The sequence below is a fragment of the Phyllopteryx taeniolatus genome, chromosome 6 (genome assembly GCF_024500385.1).
Source record: "Phyllopteryx taeniolatus isolate TA_2022b chromosome 6, UOR_Ptae_1.2, whole genome shotgun sequence".
NCBI classification, from domain to species: domain Eukaryota; kingdom Metazoa; phylum Chordata; class Actinopteri; order Syngnathiformes; family Syngnathidae; genus Phyllopteryx; species Phyllopteryx taeniolatus.
Genome location: NC_084507.1, coordinates 16159595 through 16179655, shown reverse-complemented (window position 1 = coordinate 16179655; position 20061 = coordinate 16159595). Strand labels below are relative to the sequence as shown.

Below are 20061 nucleotides of genomic sequence, written 5' to 3'. Positions count from 1 at the left end.
AATTTCCTAACCCTCCTCCTCTTCATCCACCACAATCACCAGCACCACCTCCATCACCCCCTTTCTCACCTCCTTCTTGCACCTCTCCCCCCAAAAACCTGCACTGTATAGCTGTATGACTCCTATCTCTCCATAATAAATGCAGCATGAATAAAGTATTCATTCCCTGGTGCTCCAACTACTGTATGTGAGAGGAAAAGTAGCACGTGATAGGGAGGCAAGTATGAAAAGTATGGTGGGGGGAAAAAGGAGGAAGGAATGCACCAGGAGAAAGATGCATGTGGCGATACAGGTGCCGGAATATTGATGAAGCCGCAGCGAGGATGAGGTGAGCGGGTCAAACAGAAATCCCTAGAATTGAGAGCCAATTACTGTAATTGTAATCTGGATTCAAAGCGGCACAGCAGCAGTAACAGGCCGCACACAAAAGGCCAGTGTGCGTTTTATGTGTGTGTTCGTGCACACGTCGCTCCATATGCTGCGTTGATTGCACCGTCCGTGAGTTTGTGCGTTCTATTCTTCCGCGCTTGAATGGCAGCGCAGGAGTTCGCCTGCCAATCAACTATTGTGCTCGTGTCAATTTAATAATATTTCCGAGCGCCCAACTTCATGGCACTCCAGCCATCTCTTCACATATATCTATACGTGTGTGTGTGCGTGTTTTTTTGTGTATTCCTTTATAATTCTGACTTTCCATCTCTCACCTCTAAACCCGCCTACTGTCCCTGTCTTTCATTCAGTCCTTTATTAGAAGGCAGCAAATCCTTCACCTCCCCGCCTTATTATTGTGCTTGGAGCTTCGGCTGCATTCAATGGACGCTATGCAAGAACCAACCACATCATTAAGTACACCTCCACAGTCTCAATAAGAGAGCGCTTAAAGACAATAATGCTCAGTTTAGAGGTAAGTTTTGTTACGTATATTGTGCTGGTGTACATCATATTTGTAGCCAGTTCATGTAAATGAACATATACACCTTTTAGCAGTACTGTATTTATGTATAACATTAACCCTAGAAGGCAGAATTCCATTGTAAACAGAGGACCTCTGTATATAAATTAATAAGGGACACTATTAAAAGCCAAGATATTGAGTGCCTGATTGACGACCCTGAACCTTCTCTTTGAAAAATCTTGGGGTTTTTTTTTCTACCGCCTTTTATTAAATATTTTATTGCATTTAATTCAACATTATTCACAGACCGTTGGAATGTGCAGTAGTCTAGCACTAACCTATGCTAACACAGTCAGAAGAGTCAGAACAGCGGTAGATATTTCTAAGAAAAACATCTCTGGGCCAAAAACATAAATAGTTACGTGAAAAACATAAGTACGGTGGTAACGGAACACAAATTCTTGTGCCGCAGGACCACGTATTGTTAAGTTCCAAAACTGGTGTCACAAAAACTACAAGTTTTCCCCTTCATTGTGGGCCAGATGATCAGCCAGTGCGTCTAAAAAGATCCTTCATTCAGTGCGCAAGAAGAGGTCAGAGTTGTGGCAGGACAAGGCGCATCTGACAGTTGCTGGCTGAAAACAACATCGGAGCAGCCTCCCTAATCACCCAACCTGGCTCCGTGTGATTTATTTATTTTGTTTCTCTTTCCCAAGCTCAAGGGAGTCATCAAGGGGACCCAATTTGAAGACATAGACGACATCAAGATGGCCGTAATGACGGAGCTGCGGGGGATTCCCGGAAAAAAATCCTTCGTATGCATGAAGGCGTGGTGGAAAAGGCTGGGAAAGTGCGTTCAACTCCAGGGAGATTATTTCAGAGAGGAAAACTTAATATATGTATGTGTGTAATTATCCAGTCCTGGATCTTTTCTGATGTACCTCTTAGTTCACAGGTGTCAAACTTAAGGCCCGGGGGCTAGATCAGGCCCGGCGTATCATTTAATGTGGCCTGCAAGAGCAAATCATGTGTGTGGACTTTATGTATCTTCCTAAAATACCAAAACTGCAAATTGTCTTCACTTTTAATAACATTAAGATATTGCAAGCATTTTTAGTTACCAATCCTCCTTTTAAAATACATGGATTAATAGTAGAACAAGCAATGTTTTACTGGCTTCTGATTTCAAAAGAAGTTATCCATCAACTTGTAGTGTATGTGTAATAATATGAGGCCATCATATATTTATATGGGTTCACAGACGCAATGGCCCTCTGAGGGAAACCGTAACTACAATGTGGCCCTTGACAAAAATGAGTTTGACACCGCTGTCTTAGTTCATTGTCCGACGTTCGTAACCTCGAAACCTCGTACATCAGTTACCGTATTCGATTTTGTGCCGATTCCCTGGGTGAATTCAATCCATTTTGAGCACCCATTGAAGTTTCCATATAGTTCCTTTTTATGCAGTTCAAATGCTCTTCTGTTCCACCTTCCTTTGCATCCTTCCCACCCTCGCCTGTCCTCCCTCCATTCTTCTCCCACGTCCCCTTTTTTACGGGCCGACTCGTCCCGTCTCACTTTCAACATTGTCCCTTCTTGCTTTTTCATCATCATAGGCTCATTTTGTCAACTCTGTGTCTCCCTCTCATCCCTCACCCTTCCTCCAATCCTCCCCTCACCCCCACCCAGCCTCCACCCTGCCGGCTCCCCGGGGAGGTCAGTAATAATGGTAGTGATGGAGTGAGAGAGGGAGGTGCGATTATTGTCTTGTCGGGAGTCAGAGGAATCGATCGGCCCAGAAATATGAGGCTCGAGAAAGAGCCGCTGTGTCAGATACAATAACCACCCACTCCCGGGGGTTTACACACACACAATGAGAACGTTTATTTGTGGAGACGTTGCAGACAGACATTCGTTTGATTCTTTTTTTTTTTTTTTTTTTTCATTAACAAGACACGCTCTCATCCCTCTTTTTCTTCTTCCGTAGTACAGGCGGCCGATCATCTGCATGCTTTGATTCGAGATAAACCTCGGGTTGTGCTCTGATCATTCCTCATGCACAGATAAAGGGCAAGGCGTGGAAAATGGCTCGTACACCTTTCACTCGCTCTAAACAGACATGCACATACACACACAGCAGAGGCATGCACACTCACACTGAGACCTTTCACTGCTGTTGCCTGGCAACATGGCCGAATGTCCAATCGGAGGAGAGAAGAGTGGCCGCTGATGTCACAGCTGCTGCTGACCAACACGACCAAGAGGATAAGGAGAATGCGAAGAAGAGAAAGTTTGAATGAGAGGAAGAAAAGGGCAAGGTTGCTCACACATACACACACACACACACAAGTATGATGGTGATGATGTCGGCAGGCAAGGTGAAAGATGGGATGGTTGGCCAAAAAAACACAGCAACTCCCAGAAGCCCAATTTTCAGACTTTTGAGATCTTCCCATCAGGAGCGATTTTAGGCTGAGTCCGCACATATATTGGCTCTTTTCGGAATCATTCACTCATTGCCCTAGTCCCTATAGAAGGATTTTTGTAGATAGTTAGTTTATTAAAAATAGCATGAGAAATCCCTCTCTCTCTCTCTCTCTCTCTCTCTCTCTCTCTCTCTCTCTATATATATATATATATACACACACACACACACACACTGAGTAGGGAATGAGTGAATGGTGAATGATTCAAAACAAAATAATTCACTCATTCCCTACTCCCTAATCATTATACATTTTCCTGAAGTGGACTGTATAGTTCACTCATCAGTCAGGGTGTGGCATTATTTGCGTCTTTCCTGTCACATAATTATGATTCACCGGATCAGCGGCAACTTAATAAATCTATTTTGCTACCTGAATCAAGTCTGCTCATGCGCGATAAGAAAAACTAGTTAGTCCATTGCAAGAGAAGGGACAGATTAAGGACTCAAAATGATCATGACAGATTAAGCGTTTTGATTACATGTGTGATTTAAGACTAAAACAAAAATTGCTTTAAATCAAATAAAACTTCAATCTTTTTTCTTGAGATGTTTGGGGGCGCGGCACGGTGAGCGTCTGCCTCACAGTTCTGAGGACTGGGGTTCAATCCCCGGCCCCACCTGTGTAGAGTTTACATGTTCTTCCCGTGGCTGCGTGGGTTTTCTCCAGGCACATGGATGGTAGGTTAATTGACGACTCTGAATTGCCCGTAGGTGTGAATGTGAGTGCGAATGGTTGTTTGTTTGTATGTGCCCTGTGATTGGCTGGCAACCAGTTCAGGGTGAACCCCGCCTCCTGCCCGATGATAGCTGGGATAGGCTCCAGCACGCCTGCGACCCTAGTGAGGAGAAGTGGCTCAGAAAATGTATGGAAGGATGGATGTTTGGGGGCCCCATGCAATTGCCTGTGTTTGCCTAATGGTTAAGTCCTTCCTTGTGTATATCACTACACATTCAACCAGCACTACAAAATGAAAAACTCACTGTATAGGGCACTATATAGGGCAGGGGTGTATTTTTTGTCATTGGCCAAATTGTAGTTATGGTTTTCCTCAGAGGGCCGTTATAACTGTGGAACCATGTAAATGTATTATCGCTCCATCATATCATTCCATATACATTGGAACCTGTTTTCTTATGCCCTAGTTTCGTAGGATTCAGTTTTTGTACATTGGCTTGGTTTTTGAACTAGTGAAAATGATCCAAACACTAAACGCATCTGCCTGCTCATGTCACTTCTTTCTTATTTTAAAATGCATTAGTGAAAGTTTTAAATTTTGGTCCAAAGAACATGAAGAATACACATGATTTTCTTATGCTGGCCACATGAAATGATAAGGCGGGCTGGATCTGGCCCCCCGGGCCTTGAGTTTGACGCCGATGACATAGGGGCTATAGAGTGATTCCGAAAACAGCCATGGATATTTTTGGGCCATTCCTACAACCGCGACGTAATGTAAGTGGAAATGTGCCATAGTCGATTACCAACCTAAGGTAACACAGTCGTACTGTCATAATTAAATATTTGTACGAAATACATTTCTAGGTCATAAATATACCACAATCGTAATGAAAAAACAGTAGTTACAGCGCTAACTGAGCATGCTTCAAAATGTTGTATCTTTGTGGCATAATCGCTTAAGTCATGTTTGAACGTTTTCGGGAAGCAAGAAAATACAACAAATTCAACATGCACGAAGAGTCCAGTTGCCTCAATTTAACCTTTGCGCATTACCATGACCTGGATGGCTGAGAATCTAAACTGACAAGGAAAATACATAATTTTTAGCAAGCACATGTTATATTCACATATTTTATTGATTTCATGAAAGTAAGTTAAAAATTACTTTTATCCAAATAAGCTGTCATTTTCGAGGTGGGGGGGGGATTCCACCCAACAGCGATAATATATAAAATATGACTAATTACTGCCAGGTGGCACGGTGGCCGACTGGTTAGAGCGTCAGCCTCACAGTTCTGAGGACGCAGGTTCAATACCCGGCCCTGCCTGTGTGGAGTTTGCATCTTCTCCCCGTGCCTGCGTGGGTTTTCTCCGGGCACTCCGGTTTCCTCCCACATCCCAAAAACATGCATTCATTGGAGACTCTAAATTGCCCGTAGGTGTGAATGTGAGTGCGAATGGTTGTTTGTTTGTATGTGCCCTGGCACATATTGGCTGGCAACCAGTTCAGGGTGTACCCCGCCTTCTGCCCGATGACAGCTGGGATTGGCTCCAGCACGCCCGCGACCCTAGTGAGGAGAAGCGGCTCAGAAAATGGATGGATGGATGGATAATTACTGCCATTTTATAGTATAGTACATTCTTCCATGCCGCTTTGCAGTGAATTTGGTCTCTCTACATCACACCAAGACATGGTGTAACAATTGTTCCAAAAATTATTGTAATTATTGGAAATGACTGCCATTTTCCTTTAACCTCGAGAAGTCGTATGTCGAAGCCATCCTAAGCCGAGGACCACTGTATTTGTAATATTAATAATACATTGATATTTCCCCTTCATGTCCATCTCTTTTTACTTATAGTTTTTCAGTGTTGTTGTTTTTTTAATTTCAACGATTGAAGTGAAATTACGTGGACATGCCTATCGTAAGAGAATGCATGAATAAATGTGTAAGACACATGCCTGAAATTTATTTTTTGATTTGCAAAAGGGTGGAAAATTTGCATTAAATCTCAGGAATTTTTGGGTAACATTTACGGTAAATGTCCATGGGAATTTTTGGAAATATTGCAAATTGGAAACTTTCCATGGAAATTAACTGGGAATTGAGGGCAATTTAATGGTGAGTTGCCTCATTTAAGCATTAATATAAACAGTTTGTCATAAGCAGACATCCCATCAAGATACTCCTTGCCCACGTGCAAGGGCATTAGAGTACCTTAATTACTCCAGGTTGTTTTTATTTCAATTGAATGAAGGATTGTGCTGGAAAAAAAGGTAGTGGATTAGAGGCTTGCTCATACCTAAAATTTTGGCTCCCAACACAAGGCAAATATTGACAAGACCGTGGCTCATAACTCCCAAAAACTCATAGGTTAGCGCAATCGTACGTCAAGGTACCACTGTACTTGCATGAAAAGTGGTTGTTTTAGTCAGGATTATGCTCAAATATATTTTCCTACTATAAATTCCCTATTAAGAGCCAAACTTCAGTTTTGTAAATTCCTAGTTTATTCCCAGTGCTTACCATAGAAAGGTTCCAAATCAGGGAAATGTCATTTTGGTTTGAAGCAGCCATATCGGGTGAACTACAGGGCCTGAGTGGCCAATTTGGAAGCAGGTATTGTAGCTAGCAGATGCCATTTAATGTGGAGTTTCAACATGATTTTGAGGTTTTGCCGTGAAAAAGGGGGCTCGAAGCTCTGTTCAGCTCTCTCTCTCTCTCTCTCTCTCTCTCTCTCTCTCTCTTTCAGGCTGTATTTGGCTCACGGGCCTCGGGTTGCCCATCCCTGTTATAGATGAAGGCTAATTGGTGAGAGTGTAAGTGAACCTCAAGGCCTGTTGTCCCTCGCAGTCGCTCTTTTTCCCCCAGAAACAATTTCACTCTCAACCTTGTCATATAGGAGGGAGGGAGGCGGACCACACTATCTCCCCACGGGCCGGCCACATCATCTAGGAGAGGTGTCTCGAGTGCGTACTTGTAGGTGAGATGTTTGCGTTTCCCATACGACAACCTCAACTCGCCGCCCCGTTGTTTATAATCCTGCCGCGACACCCTCCCACCTCTGCCGAAAAAACACTGGACTGGATTTTTAATCTCTCACCTTGCAGTCTTGCGACTCGGATGACGTAGAGGACTTGGCGGGTCCATCAGCGGGCCGCTGTAAGAGCGGGAATGTGATGGATTAGATGAATTAGAGGGTGTGTGTGTGTGTGTGTGTTTGTGTGTGGAAATAAGGTTGAGCCAGCGAGAGGGCCTCTGGACTACTTTAAAGAGCTCTCAATAGGCCCAACAATGAGCCATTACACACACATCTTCCACCTTCCTTTTCTTCCTCTGTCTATCGTTCACCTTGGCTTGCATCACTTGTTCACCTCCCCTCCTTCTTTTTACTATTCTGTCGGTCTTTGTAACCCCCCACTGCTGTACGCTGTCCTCCCTGTGACAGTGGTGTGATTGATGGCACTCTAGAGGCCCCAGCCTCCCCCATCCTCCTCCCTGGGGTCGCACTATCACATTGTGTGTATGAGTCTGTATGCGTGTGTGTGTGTATGTTATCATATCAACACAACTAAATAGCATAAACAAATTAAAAAACAAAAAAAAATTCCATTCACAATTAGGGTGATCCAAATTGAGGCCGTCTTGCAAAGGCCATTCTAAATTCATGACAAAATATGATCAAACACATTTTTAATACAGCAAGCATATTATTCTTTATATTTAAATATTTGTATTATTCTGCCAATTCTTTATTTGTATCTAGTGTACTTCCACATTTCAACCATTCCAATATCAAAATGTTTCAGGTCTTTCTGTACGACCTGGGAACTATTTGTCACATTCCCAGAATTCCACCTTTTCCATGGCAGATCCCCAAATTAATCTAGACATTTCACCCATTTTCGTAATCCTTCCGCATTTCTCAACAGATTCAAACCATTTCAACGTCAAAATGTTTTCATTGCATTTAGGACATCGCCGGATCTATTTGTTACATTTTTTATTATTTTTTACACCTTTTCCATAACTCCCCATTTTCCAAGACAACATTCCCAAATTATTTGAGACATTTTATAAATGTTCTTAATATTTGCACATTTATTTACAGATTGTAAACCATTCCGTCAAAGTTTTCATCGTATTTAGGACATTTTGGGAAATAGTATTTTACATTCCAAAAATGAACGCTTTTCTCAGAATTCCACATTTTCCCTGGCAACATTCCCAAATTAGACATTTTATACATTTTCCTCATCCTTCCACATTTTTTCAACCAATATGAACTGTTCAAAAATCAAAAGTATTCAGCTCATTCAGGACATCTCGGGAACTAATATTCACTTTGCATAAATCCCCACATTTCCCAAAAGTCCACACACTCCATGGCAACATTCCCAAATATATTTAGATTTTAAGAGAATTTCCTAATCTAGCCGCATTTCTGAACCAATTCAAACCACTTGAGCACAAAACTGTTTAGCTCATGGAGGACGTCTTAAACTATTTTTCACATTTTGCATTTTCTAGTTGTAATATATCCTGAACTTATTTAGGGGTTGACTCAATAATTCCTTGCATGGTCAACTGTAGCCTATTGTCTTCCTGCTCCCAGAGCCCCATTTGTCCTTGCGTCAATTGAGACCAATATCATCTAAGTGGCCGAACCGTGGTGTTGCTAGGTCTGGTCTCCATGGTAACCAAGGCTGAGACCTCCCCCGGGGGGCAGGAAGACCCTCCGTGGCCATGAATTGTACACACAAGGCGAAGCGGGTGTCGATTCAACAGTGCGTTTTTTTTTGTTTTTTTTAACTGGAAGTACTTGGACCAATATGCGCATTATAGTACGCATGCGTGCACACACACACACACACACACACACAAGTGCACAAGCACATACACACACTCTTTGCTTGTAACGAGGATAGATTGGACTCTGGACAAAGGTCACGGCCAAAGCCAGGGCTGCCCAGAGAACCTCTGACCCCCAGATGCTCCCCCACACCCGGCTGTCAGTGTCCTCTCACATTTCACACACATTTCACAAAGTTGTGTTGATCTGATAACACACACACACACACACACACATGCTTTCAAGTGACATAAAATGTAATTTAAATTACAGTACATTTTACTATATATATTTTTATGTAATTAAAATGGGTGTGTGGAAGATAAATGACAAAACATTTTAAAATTTATTTTGTGTTGTCAGTTTCTGTCCCCATCTCTTTGATTATGTATTGTTGGGAAAAAAAAATTCCTAATCTCTTGATGCTAATTTTAAATATTATGCCGTATTCTAAGAAAATGTTTGCCTCAAGCATCTGTAATTGACTAAATAAACTAAATATGAGAAAATAATAGTGTCTTAAACAAAGACTCAGACTAAAAAGACCCTTTTGTTGATTATTATGCGTCTAATGTCATTCGCCACATTATTTATACAGGAATTCTAAATTGTTGCCGCTGAGTGACCCTGAGGTTATCGCTCCTGCCTTCAGTCCTCATTGATTTGCGGCTTAACAGTGCCACCTTGTGGCCAGGGCAGTCTACTGTCACAGTCTACCGTCCATCCATCCATTTTCTACAGCGCTTGTCCTCCTTATGTTCGTGGGTGGGCATGTTTTTGAAATGTGGGAGGAAGCAGGAAAACGTAAACTCGACACAGGAAGGCCAGATCAAACTGTTATCATTAACAGTTATCATTCAAATTTTGATTGTCACTACCATATTCAGCATCTGTTACGCTAGTACACGGGTCCTTTGCTTTATGACTGTCCCGACATACGAGGTTTCAAGGTTAGGAATCCATTGAACTATGTCAGAACACATGGTGTGGCACAAGTCCTGCGGTAAGCCCAGTTACTGCCTTACTTACTGGTTTTTGTTTGATTGTTTTCTATTCATGGACTAAGAAGTGTTTTTTTTTTTAACACAAATATGTACTGTACTTCTGACTTTAGTGCTGAATTAGCATAGGTTGAATAGGAGAACACGCAAACACCACACTTGAGGACCTGAGTCGAGATTCGAACCCAGAACCTCAGAACTTGTTGGCAGACCTGCCAACCACCACAGTGTTCCACAGCTCATCATTTTCAGAAACAGGCCCCTGCTGTACCGTTGTTGATTTTTTTTTAAGCGATCATTTTTACTGTATATTTACTGTAATGCCCTCGCATGTGGTAAAGGAGAGCCAGAGTTGCCAATGCATTTTTGAGTCATTTATGAACGCCGGGAGAACAGTAAAACACAATAAGCACACTCAGGCAGAAGCTGCTGTCAGCCACAGCTCTCAGTTAGATACTCATGCAGACTTGCTAATGTCACACGCCACACTGCCAGGCCACACCTCCTAAAGGCACATGCATGTAGACCAGGGATTTCCAACCTTTATGGAGCCAAGGCACATATTTTACAATTGAAAAATCTCACGGCACACCAACAAACTAAAATGTCCCAAAAAGTGGATACATTAATTATTGTATGTACTTCCTGCCATCTAATAGGAGAGCATTTATTTGTTCTGTCTGTCACTATGCCTCACTGGCATAAATAGATGAGCAAAGATACATTATTTCTTGTAAATCAATATTTTTTTGAGCAATTAAGTAAAATTTGATCATTTCCCACGGCACACGTGAAAAGCGCTCACGGCACACTGGTTGGGAATCACTGATGTAGACAGACACTAAACTACAGTACATGCAGTATTTCCTATACATTTTATGCTTGCAAATTCGCCAGTGGCTTAACAAGTTGAAATGCATTTAAAGTGTGTGGGAGGGTTGTAAAACTTTTTTTCCCCTTCAAATCGACGGTCTATATTCTGTGGGGGGAGGGGGGGGCATCCTCCCCCCAGCCTAAAGTTTTGAGCAGTGGTGGGTGTCATCAATTTTGAACACCATCAATTTTCCGAGGCTTTTTGCACGGCCTCACGTGTGGGACGGTCAGCCCTACATACATACAGTACATGTTTACAGTGCGTTGAGACTCTTTCCTACCAGTGTTGTTGCATGAGTGGCAATTTCCAGCTGCGCCGTCACTTTCCACCAGTCATCCTCCCTCTTTGTTTTCTATTGCTCTCACTCTGTGACATACTTACCCTCCCTCCTTTCTTTCTCTCTATTCTTTCACTATCATCCTGCCTTCTTCCTCCCTTACCTTTGGGCCGACTTCCCACTCTTTTTGACTCTCACTTCCTGTCGTGGTGACGAAGGAGGCGTGGCTTAGGTTGAGTGAGTGAGTGAGTAAAAGAGAGCGAGAGAGAGACTGTCCTTTTTTGTGTGTGTTACAGGGAGTTATGCTTTATACACATTGTTACGCTGACTTTATGACAGAGGCCGCAGCAGCAATAACAAAAAGCAAGGACTTGTTCTTCTCCAATATGTGGTTGCCAGGTCAGTTTGCAGTCCTTCATTTGGCAACCAATTACGCGTGTGCACGAGCAGGGGATAGTGTGTGTGTGCGTGTGTGTGTTGAATTTGAAAGCCAGGGGTGGCCTTTGGGGGTAAAATGGACAGGAAATGTTAGTGTTTGTTACGAGGGGACTGCGATTAGCTACGATATGATTGGCTAAAAGTGTTAAGCTTGCCAATAATTTCACTTTCACGTCACTTATTATTATTTGCTTTACCTCTCATGTCTCAGTAACATTTTGTCCAAAATCATTCTTGTATCTAAAATGAAACACTTAACCTTGTTGTGATGGTCAGCTGAGGCCGGCAAGGGGGTCAAGAGAGCTTGTTAGTCCGCCCAGGCAATTACCTTTTAAATGTCTCCAATCTGCCTCCCTCAGTGGTATTTCTGAGATGTCTTTTCATGTTATTAATAATTCTCCATATGAGCTGGATAAATTGACCCCCAACAGTGATGCAATGATGCTACTAATAGAAGTGTCACAAACTGAAATTCACGTGGTTTAACATGATCAAAATGCAACAATTCACTATTTTAGCTGCAGAAAAAGCCAGTACTGTATAATTTCCTTTCACTGTACAGGTGCATCACATGGTTCTGCTTTATAGTGAGGCGTCTATTTAGACTCTAGTTACCAAACGCATTTGATTTGAAAAAACTAAATTAAGTTGATTAGACAGGAAGCTTAAATGGACAATGTTAATTGAGCAAGTTTAATTTTATTCTTTTTTTTTTTTTAAATATACCTTTTTTGCTTTTTGCATTTAATTGGTCCTCCAAGGGCCATGCTAAGCTGACGACGATATGATGCAACAATCTTATATTTGCGGGTTAAATTTTGTAAACTTTTTGTTAAAGGTTTTATTTGTTTTAAGATTTGCACGGCGGTCATGTGTGGCCCATTTCCCTTAGTTTGCCTACCCTGGAAACTGGTAAATTCGTAATTAAAGCTAAAATTAGAGACTTAATTGAGCAAATTTAGGGGAGCTGACAAAACGTTCTGTAGTTTTACGGAAGGTATGCAACTTGTTTTGTTGTCCTAAACCCCCTGAGACGCAAAATCTTGTTTATCGAGGAAGTCCTAAAATATGATAAATTTAAATACCACCAATCATAGTAAAAAAGATGAGGAAAAAAACAAACAAAGAGAAATTCATAGTAAAACAACCATCAATGGGGGAGAAATGTATATTATGAGCATTTATGGCAGGGGTGTCAAACTCATTTTTGTCACGGGCCACATCGTAGTTGTGACTTCCCTCGGAGGGCCGCTACGACTGTGAACCCATATAAATGAAAGATTACCACATATATTCTAATTACATACAGTATACACAATACATTGATGAATAACCAGTTTTGAAATCAGAAGCCTATAAAAACATGTTTTCCAACTATTACATTTCTTTTCAAAGGGGGATTGGTAACAAAAAAATGCTTGCAAATATCTCAATGGTATTACACCAGAACACAATGAGCAATTTTGATTTGCTTTCGCGGGCCACATAAAATGATGTGGCGGGCCGGATCTGGCCCCGGGCCACCAGTTTGACACCTGTGATTTATGGGTTAAGTGTTTTGGGCTTTTTATAACAGGTTTTTATTTGTTTTTTGAATTGCACGGTGTGCCCAATTTAAATACTCTCGCACGTCATGTGTGGCCCACAGGCTGTAGGTTGTCCACTACTGAAACTGGCAAAGTTGAACCGGTAATTAAGTTGCTTAAACCAAGTCAAATCGAACTATTTTAAAATCTAGTAAGAAAAGTGAATTATTCTTATTCTGCTGACCTTTTTTTCCTTTTCTTAGAGAAATTAAGTTATGATGTTTTGTGGTTAATAGTCGAGCGGGTCACATCGACCCATGAACATTGTTGGTAAGAAACAAACACAACAGGAGGGTTGAACAACAAGCTAGAAAAGCTAGGCAGAATAGTACTGGTTAAATAATCCTATGTAGATTTACCTATTATGATCAAATTCTGCCTTTCCTTTACTTTTACTTCTCATAGCTACAGTATGCAAATTGTGCCTGAAATTATTCAATTTCTCTTTACTGTGATCAGTAAGTACGTTTCTTAAAGAATGGCCACAGGAAATTATTTTTAACTCGTGCCACTTGTCTGTGTTACATCATGTATTCATGACACTGGATTATGCAGCACAAAATATTGCACAATGGTGCTGAGATGCACTAGATAGTACCATATACTGGATTTTGTCATTATGGACAAATAAACAGTTATTTTTAATTGTTTTATTTAAAGATGAAGTAAAAATGCGGTACCTTTAGCTGTTTCTGCAGGTGGACTGTTTGAACATGCTTATATTACGTAAGTAACACACACTACGAATATTATTATAATGGGGAAGTAACGTGGGGAAGTGAAAGAATGCCAATGCATCTTGATGTACTGTGCCCCACACAACATTAGCTGCCACGTTAGCCACCAACATCTTTATGTCATCAGGGAATCAATATTGGCCGGGGCTCCTGTCCGGCGTGTAAGCGTGCACCTTTTAAGTACTGTAATGGGAGCAATGTCGCCATAATGGCTGTTTTATTACTTGGAGAGTCCTTTTCCCCCCCCCTGTTGTACACTGCCTTGCACCAAGGCAGTGTACAACTTGTGCCAATTGTACATTCACTTTTGTTGTTTTACTTAACCTGAAATCTCGTTTCCACAACAAAAATATCAAAATGGAAGTTGTGGTCAAAAATGGAATTTTGAAACATTCATTTCATTCATTCATCTTCCGTTCCGCTTATCCTCACTACGGTTGCGGGCGTGCTGCAGCCTATCCCAGCTATCTTCGGGCGAGAGGCGGGGTACACCCTGAACTAGTCGCCAGCCACTCGCAGGGCATAGAAACAAACAACCATTCACACTCACATTCACACCTATGGGCAATTTAGAGTCTTCAATTAACCTACCATGCATGTTTTGGGGATGTGGGAGGAAACCGGAGTGCCCGGATAAAACCCACGCATGCACAGGGAGAACCTGCAAACTCTACACAGGCGGGGCCGGGATTTGAACCCCGGTCCTCACTGTCAAGTGAATAAATTCATAACAGCTTCATTAACTGCACAGGCAACGTTTTAAGTATCATTATTTCTAACTTTGATAAGTTTAAACATGGGTTAAACTCAACTTAATAAAACTACAGTAAAGTGAAACCTTTGCTGAGAGATACTGTCACCTAGTGGCTTAGCAAAAAAAAAAAAAATAATAATCTTATCAACATTGTTTTGAGTGAAATTTTAACATTAAACTAGGTCTCATCCCATTCTTAAGAGGGCTTAGCTACTGTGTAATAAAACTAAAAGTAAGTAAAACTGCTTGCTCTTTGAGCAAGGTGTTTACAGAGCGATATTGTCACCCAGTGGCCCAGGAACACATTTTTAATAAAAAATAAAAAACCTGATGCTCAACATTTTGACTCTAACTGTCATACAAGTGTAAAAGGGGTTAAATGCAGTGTTAAAATAATAAAGTAAAACTAATCACTCTTTGGGTTAGGTGTTTTCAGAGAGATCTGGTCACCTTTTGGCCTAGCATCGAAGATAAAAGTTAAAGATACGGATAATCCACATTATTGTTTGTGGAATAACACACAGCTACTTGCTTTTTCACATTTTCCCACTTGTCCATCTCTGGTTATCTGTCTTTAGTGGCAGCACTCTCAACACAAAAAAGCCAAAGAAAAAGCAAAAGATGATGCTCAATGTGCTGAAGCCTCACACACATGATAAAGTTTTGAAGTTTATTTTATTTTATTTTTATTTTATTTTATTTTTTTTGGGGTGGGTGGTATATTTTTCCTCCAAATTGTACCACTTTGGGGGCTTTTAGAGATCTTCCACTGCACGTCCCAGTTTGGGTTTTAGGACATCCATCCATCCATTTTTTTTTACCGCTTATCGCGGGCTGCTGGAGCCTATCCCAGCTATCTTCGGGCGGGTGGCGGGGTACACCCTGAACCGGTCGCCAGCCAATCGCAGGGCACATAGAAACAAACAACCATTCGCACTCACATTCACACCTACGGGCAATTTAGGGCTTTCTATCAACCTACCACGCATGTTTTTGGGATGTGGGAGGAAACCGGAGTACCCGCAGAAAACCCACCCAGCCACGGGGAGCATTTGCAAACTCCACACAGGCGGGGCCAAGATTTGAACCCCGGTCCTCAAAACTGTGAGTCAGATGTGCTAACCGGTCGGGGTTTTAGGACATGTCCACTTTATTTATTGAATTGATGATTTAAAAGTCATCAGTCCAGTCAACCACATTTGACTTTGATAATTGCTTTTTTTTAATGTATTTTAGAGGTGCAACAATTAATTTGATTCATTGACAACTAATCAATTATCAAATTAATTTTCTAAACTAAACGATTTTGATAATTAATTAATTGTTTAGAGACATTGTTCAATTTAAAATGATCAAAATCCACAGAAATGCAGCCTCCCAACAATCAATATTCTCAGATTTCTGTAGTCCCCCTTGGAAGCAGATTATCTACTATTATCTATTTACTTTGGAAAACAATGATCAACATTTTTACCTATTTTCTAACATGGACCAAACCAGAAACTGAATCACAATCACTTAATGTTTGTGCATTTTTTCCACTGTCAATTTGAAATAATGTTCTGCTTTTGAAGAAAAGGCTGGAAATAGGTTAGTAATCTGTTTATCCAATTCATCAATGAATTTGAAAAAAATAATCAACACAGCAATTGATTATTAAAATAATAGTTAATTGCACCTAAATTATTTATTAAAATGCAAGTATTTTTTACTTTTGTACTTTTATTTTTCTCAATTTCCATCACAGAATTATATATCTATAAATGTTATTGTTTCAAAGCTAAAACAAGCAATCAACTTCATGTCAAAAGTCACACTTGACCATTTGACGTTGTCATTTAATTGACATTGTTTTGAAGCATTTAAAAAACCACACTTGACTACTTGACTCATAGTTTTAATTAATAAAATAAAATAGAAATGAAAACTAAAATAGAATATTTAAATTTTACTAAATGCAAACTAAACTTATTAAATTAAAATGTTTAATATTTTTTTTGTATTTACATTATATATATATATATATATATATATATATATATATATATATATATATATATATATATATATATATATATTTATTTATATTGTTCTAAATTTCTCTAATAGAGTATTAAGTATCCATCTCATGCCACGATTTAGGGCTAAAAACAAGCAATGTTAAAAAAAAAAAGACTTGAGCACTTATTATAGTTCAAAAAGACTAAACAAAGTATTTTCATTTAACTAAATAATGTTTATCCGTCCATCTATTCACTGCACCGCCAATCCTAGTGCCTGTCCCAGCTAACTGTAGGCGAGGGGCGGCATACATCCTGAACTGGTCGCCAGCCAATCGCAGAGCACATATAAACAAATAACCTTTTGCACTTCAGTTAACCTACCATGCATGTTTTGAGAATGTGGAAGGAAACCCGCGTACCAAGAGAAAACCCATGCAGGCACAGGGAGGACATCAGAACTGTGAGGCAGATTAGCTAACCAGTCGCTCACCGTGCTGCGTAACTAAATAATAATGACAAATTATTACATTTTTTATAAATAAAAAATTTAAATGTTGTAGCTTTAATTTTGCGGGGAAATCTAGTTACGTTTTGTATTTTTGTTGTTTTTAATTTCCATCAGGGGACTAATAATCTTATATGTCAAAAAAGGATGCTTGAACATGTGACTAATAATTGATAACTATATAGTAATAAATGTTAATTTAAAAATGGTAAATGCTTTTCATATTACTGTACAGAAATTTTTTAATTCATTGTTTTTTTAAGTTAAATTTTTATTTAACTTAATTTCCATCAGGGAACTATTAAAGTTGTCTGTCTGCCCATCTTTTTAACCATTTTGGTTCTCAAACTAGGGTCCACTAGCCCTAACTTGGGGAGGCCAAATTATTTACAAAAAATGTCATGTCATCTCACTATCTGTATAAAATTGTCTGTCTATCCAACTATGTACTGTGTCTCTTTCCATCCATCCACCCATACTTCTATCTCTCTGTTGATCTCTGTTCCTCTACTCTCTAGCTATCATTGTTTTAGAGCAAAGAACAAGCAAGCGATTTCATGTCAAAAATCACCATCTGCCCCACTGCTGCTTCAAAAAACAAGTGTATGGCTGAAAGAGCAGGGTGGGGGGTTTAGTGTCTTTATTATGCAGGTGGCATGATATTATTAGTTGGTCGTTGGGCAGATTTGCATCTCTTCACAAAAGGGAAGTGGCTGTGTGTGTGCGTGTGTGCAAGATGGGCTCTCAAATAACTGCAACACAAGCTCATCGTGCTGTTTGTTAGTGAAGAAAGAGTGATTAGAAAAAGTACTCAATCCCTAAATAACTACAAAATATGTACAGTTTCAACCACAAAGCCACGAGGACTCGTGATGAATGACACGCTCGAAACGTTTCGCGCCTCCAAAAAGGACTCCTACGTAAACCCCTTGAGTTAAATTTAGCCTGAGCCCGGCCTACTCTCTTTAATTGGAAAGTATGAATGAATGAAAGCAAGTGGGCCCTGGTCGACTTGTCATGTGAGGGAGTCACCCACGTTCCGTGTACAGTGTGTGTGTGTGTGCGTGTGTGTGGTTTGGGGGCCGCCTGCACCACAAGGCTTCTCTCTTTCCCGTCGTGTCATCAACAAACACTATACGTGGTACAGATTTTAAGATGTCTGTGTGTGTGTGTGTGTGTGTGCAGATATCAGGATGTCAAGGCCAGCTGAACTTGAGAAATTAGCGGCTGACTCACCGCTGGAGAGCAAAGGTGAGACGAACAACTGCTGCTGACAGTGCTGAGATTCAGAGGTGGCCCATGTACTCACACTGTGTTTAGGTAGAAGTATGAAAAGGTGTTTCAGCATTGTTCCATATCCTTGATAGCCAGCTTAAGTTCCATGTACTAGTGTGCTCTTTGCATTCACTAGTAACTAGTAAGAAAACTCAGCGTAGAACAACTGTCTGACTATTGAAGTTTTCCACTACGGTATGACATTTCTGTACACTAGTACTAGTAAGACAACTCCCTATCATTAAAAGCCATTTGAGCATTTATTTGATCAATGATATGAAATAAATGCTCAAACTGCTTAATAAAGTTTTTGGAGCATTTATTCCATATCCTTGATATGCAGATGAAGGTCCATACATAACCGGTAGCACGCTCTTTGACCTAACTAGTAAGAAAATTCAGAGCACTAGTAGAATGACTGTCTTACGAGTAATGTTTTTTTCCACGACTGATTCCCACTACTGTATTAAAATTTCTGCCTACTAGTGGGACAACTATATGTTACTGGTGAGAAAAAACTGTGTACTAGTTTTTAACTGCTAAATGTTTTTAACTACTAGAATATTATAGTGTCACTAGTTGTACTACAGTAGTCGCACACAGTTGTCAATTAGTGCACAGTTTTGCCTCACTAGTAGCATTTAGTTATCCTACTATTAAGCCAATGTTAACTAATTGCTCAAACGGCTATATTTGGTAATTTAGCCCACTAATAGAACGATTGTCGGACTAGTAAAAAAAATGTCCACATTTCTTTTTCCCTTTCTATTCTCCAGCTGCCTCACAATACTGAGTTTATCCCAACACTGTTGACAGCACTCGACTCACTGTGTTGTATCTTACTCAACACTGCTTTACATCTTTTCATGCAGATTCAGAGCTCAATGGATCTGACTCTAATCACCAGGTACGTCCAACTCTCCACTACTCCATCCATCCATCCATCCATCCATCAATCACTAGAGTCGCAATGGGGTAAGCTGGAGCCTATCCCTGCTGACTTTGAAGCGAGAGGCAGGGTACACCCTGGACTGGTTGCCAGCCAATGGCAGGGCATATATAGACAAACAACCTTTTTTACACTCACATTTGCACCAATTTACTTGAGATAAAAAAAAAAAAAAAAATAAAAAAGAAATATATATATATATATTTTGTGTTGTACAGGTTGAAGGTCACAATTGTGGATTTTTCTTTCTTTTAAATTTATTTATCGTGGTCTCATTTTATTATATTTTTATTTCATTTTGCCTTTATTTAACCAGGTCAGTCCAGTTGAGACACAAGAATCTATTTTTCAAGGGAAGACTGGCTTAGACACCAAAATATATCACTGAAAACCTGGCATTTAAACAGTGTGCAAACTTTTTATATTTGCTGTATCTGACTGCAGGAATCTGTGTTCTTACAAAAACAGATGAGATGAGCAGATGAAAGATAAACAATCCTTATTTGAGCCCCCAAAATTTCCGAATAAAATGTGTATATTGTATACATACAAAATAGGATTTTATTCTGGTGTGACAAACTTGTCTATTCAGGTATTTTGCATTAACAAAAGCTACCACCTGCAAGCCGTATATGGTATAAAACATTTATACTGAGCAGCCTGGACAGAGATGCACGTAATGATTTTAGGTTACATTTCCTGTTCTTTGGTTATGATTGCACTTTTCCTCTTTTCTGTTACTG

At 40.2% G+C, this 20061-nt stretch overlaps 1 protein-coding gene across 4 annotated transcripts in view; it reads left to right on the top strand.

Moving 5' to 3' along the window:
• The window catches only part of pou2f2b (POU class 2 homeobox 2b), a 95828-nt gene that overhangs the window by 47822 nt on the left and 27945 nt on the right, over positions 1-20061 (top strand). For 3 of the 4 annotated variants that reach the window (XM_061777059.1, XM_061777056.1, XM_061777060.1), the window contains exons 2-3: positions 18280-18345; positions 19242-19276. In XM_061777059.1, the coding sequence (XP_061633043.1) occupies positions 18280-18345; positions 19242-19276 (101 nt within the window). Of the gene's footprint in view, positions 1-11342; positions 11471-18279; positions 18346-19241; positions 19277-20061 lie in introns of those variants that run through there. The other variant, XM_061777058.1, reaches the window with a different exon arrangement.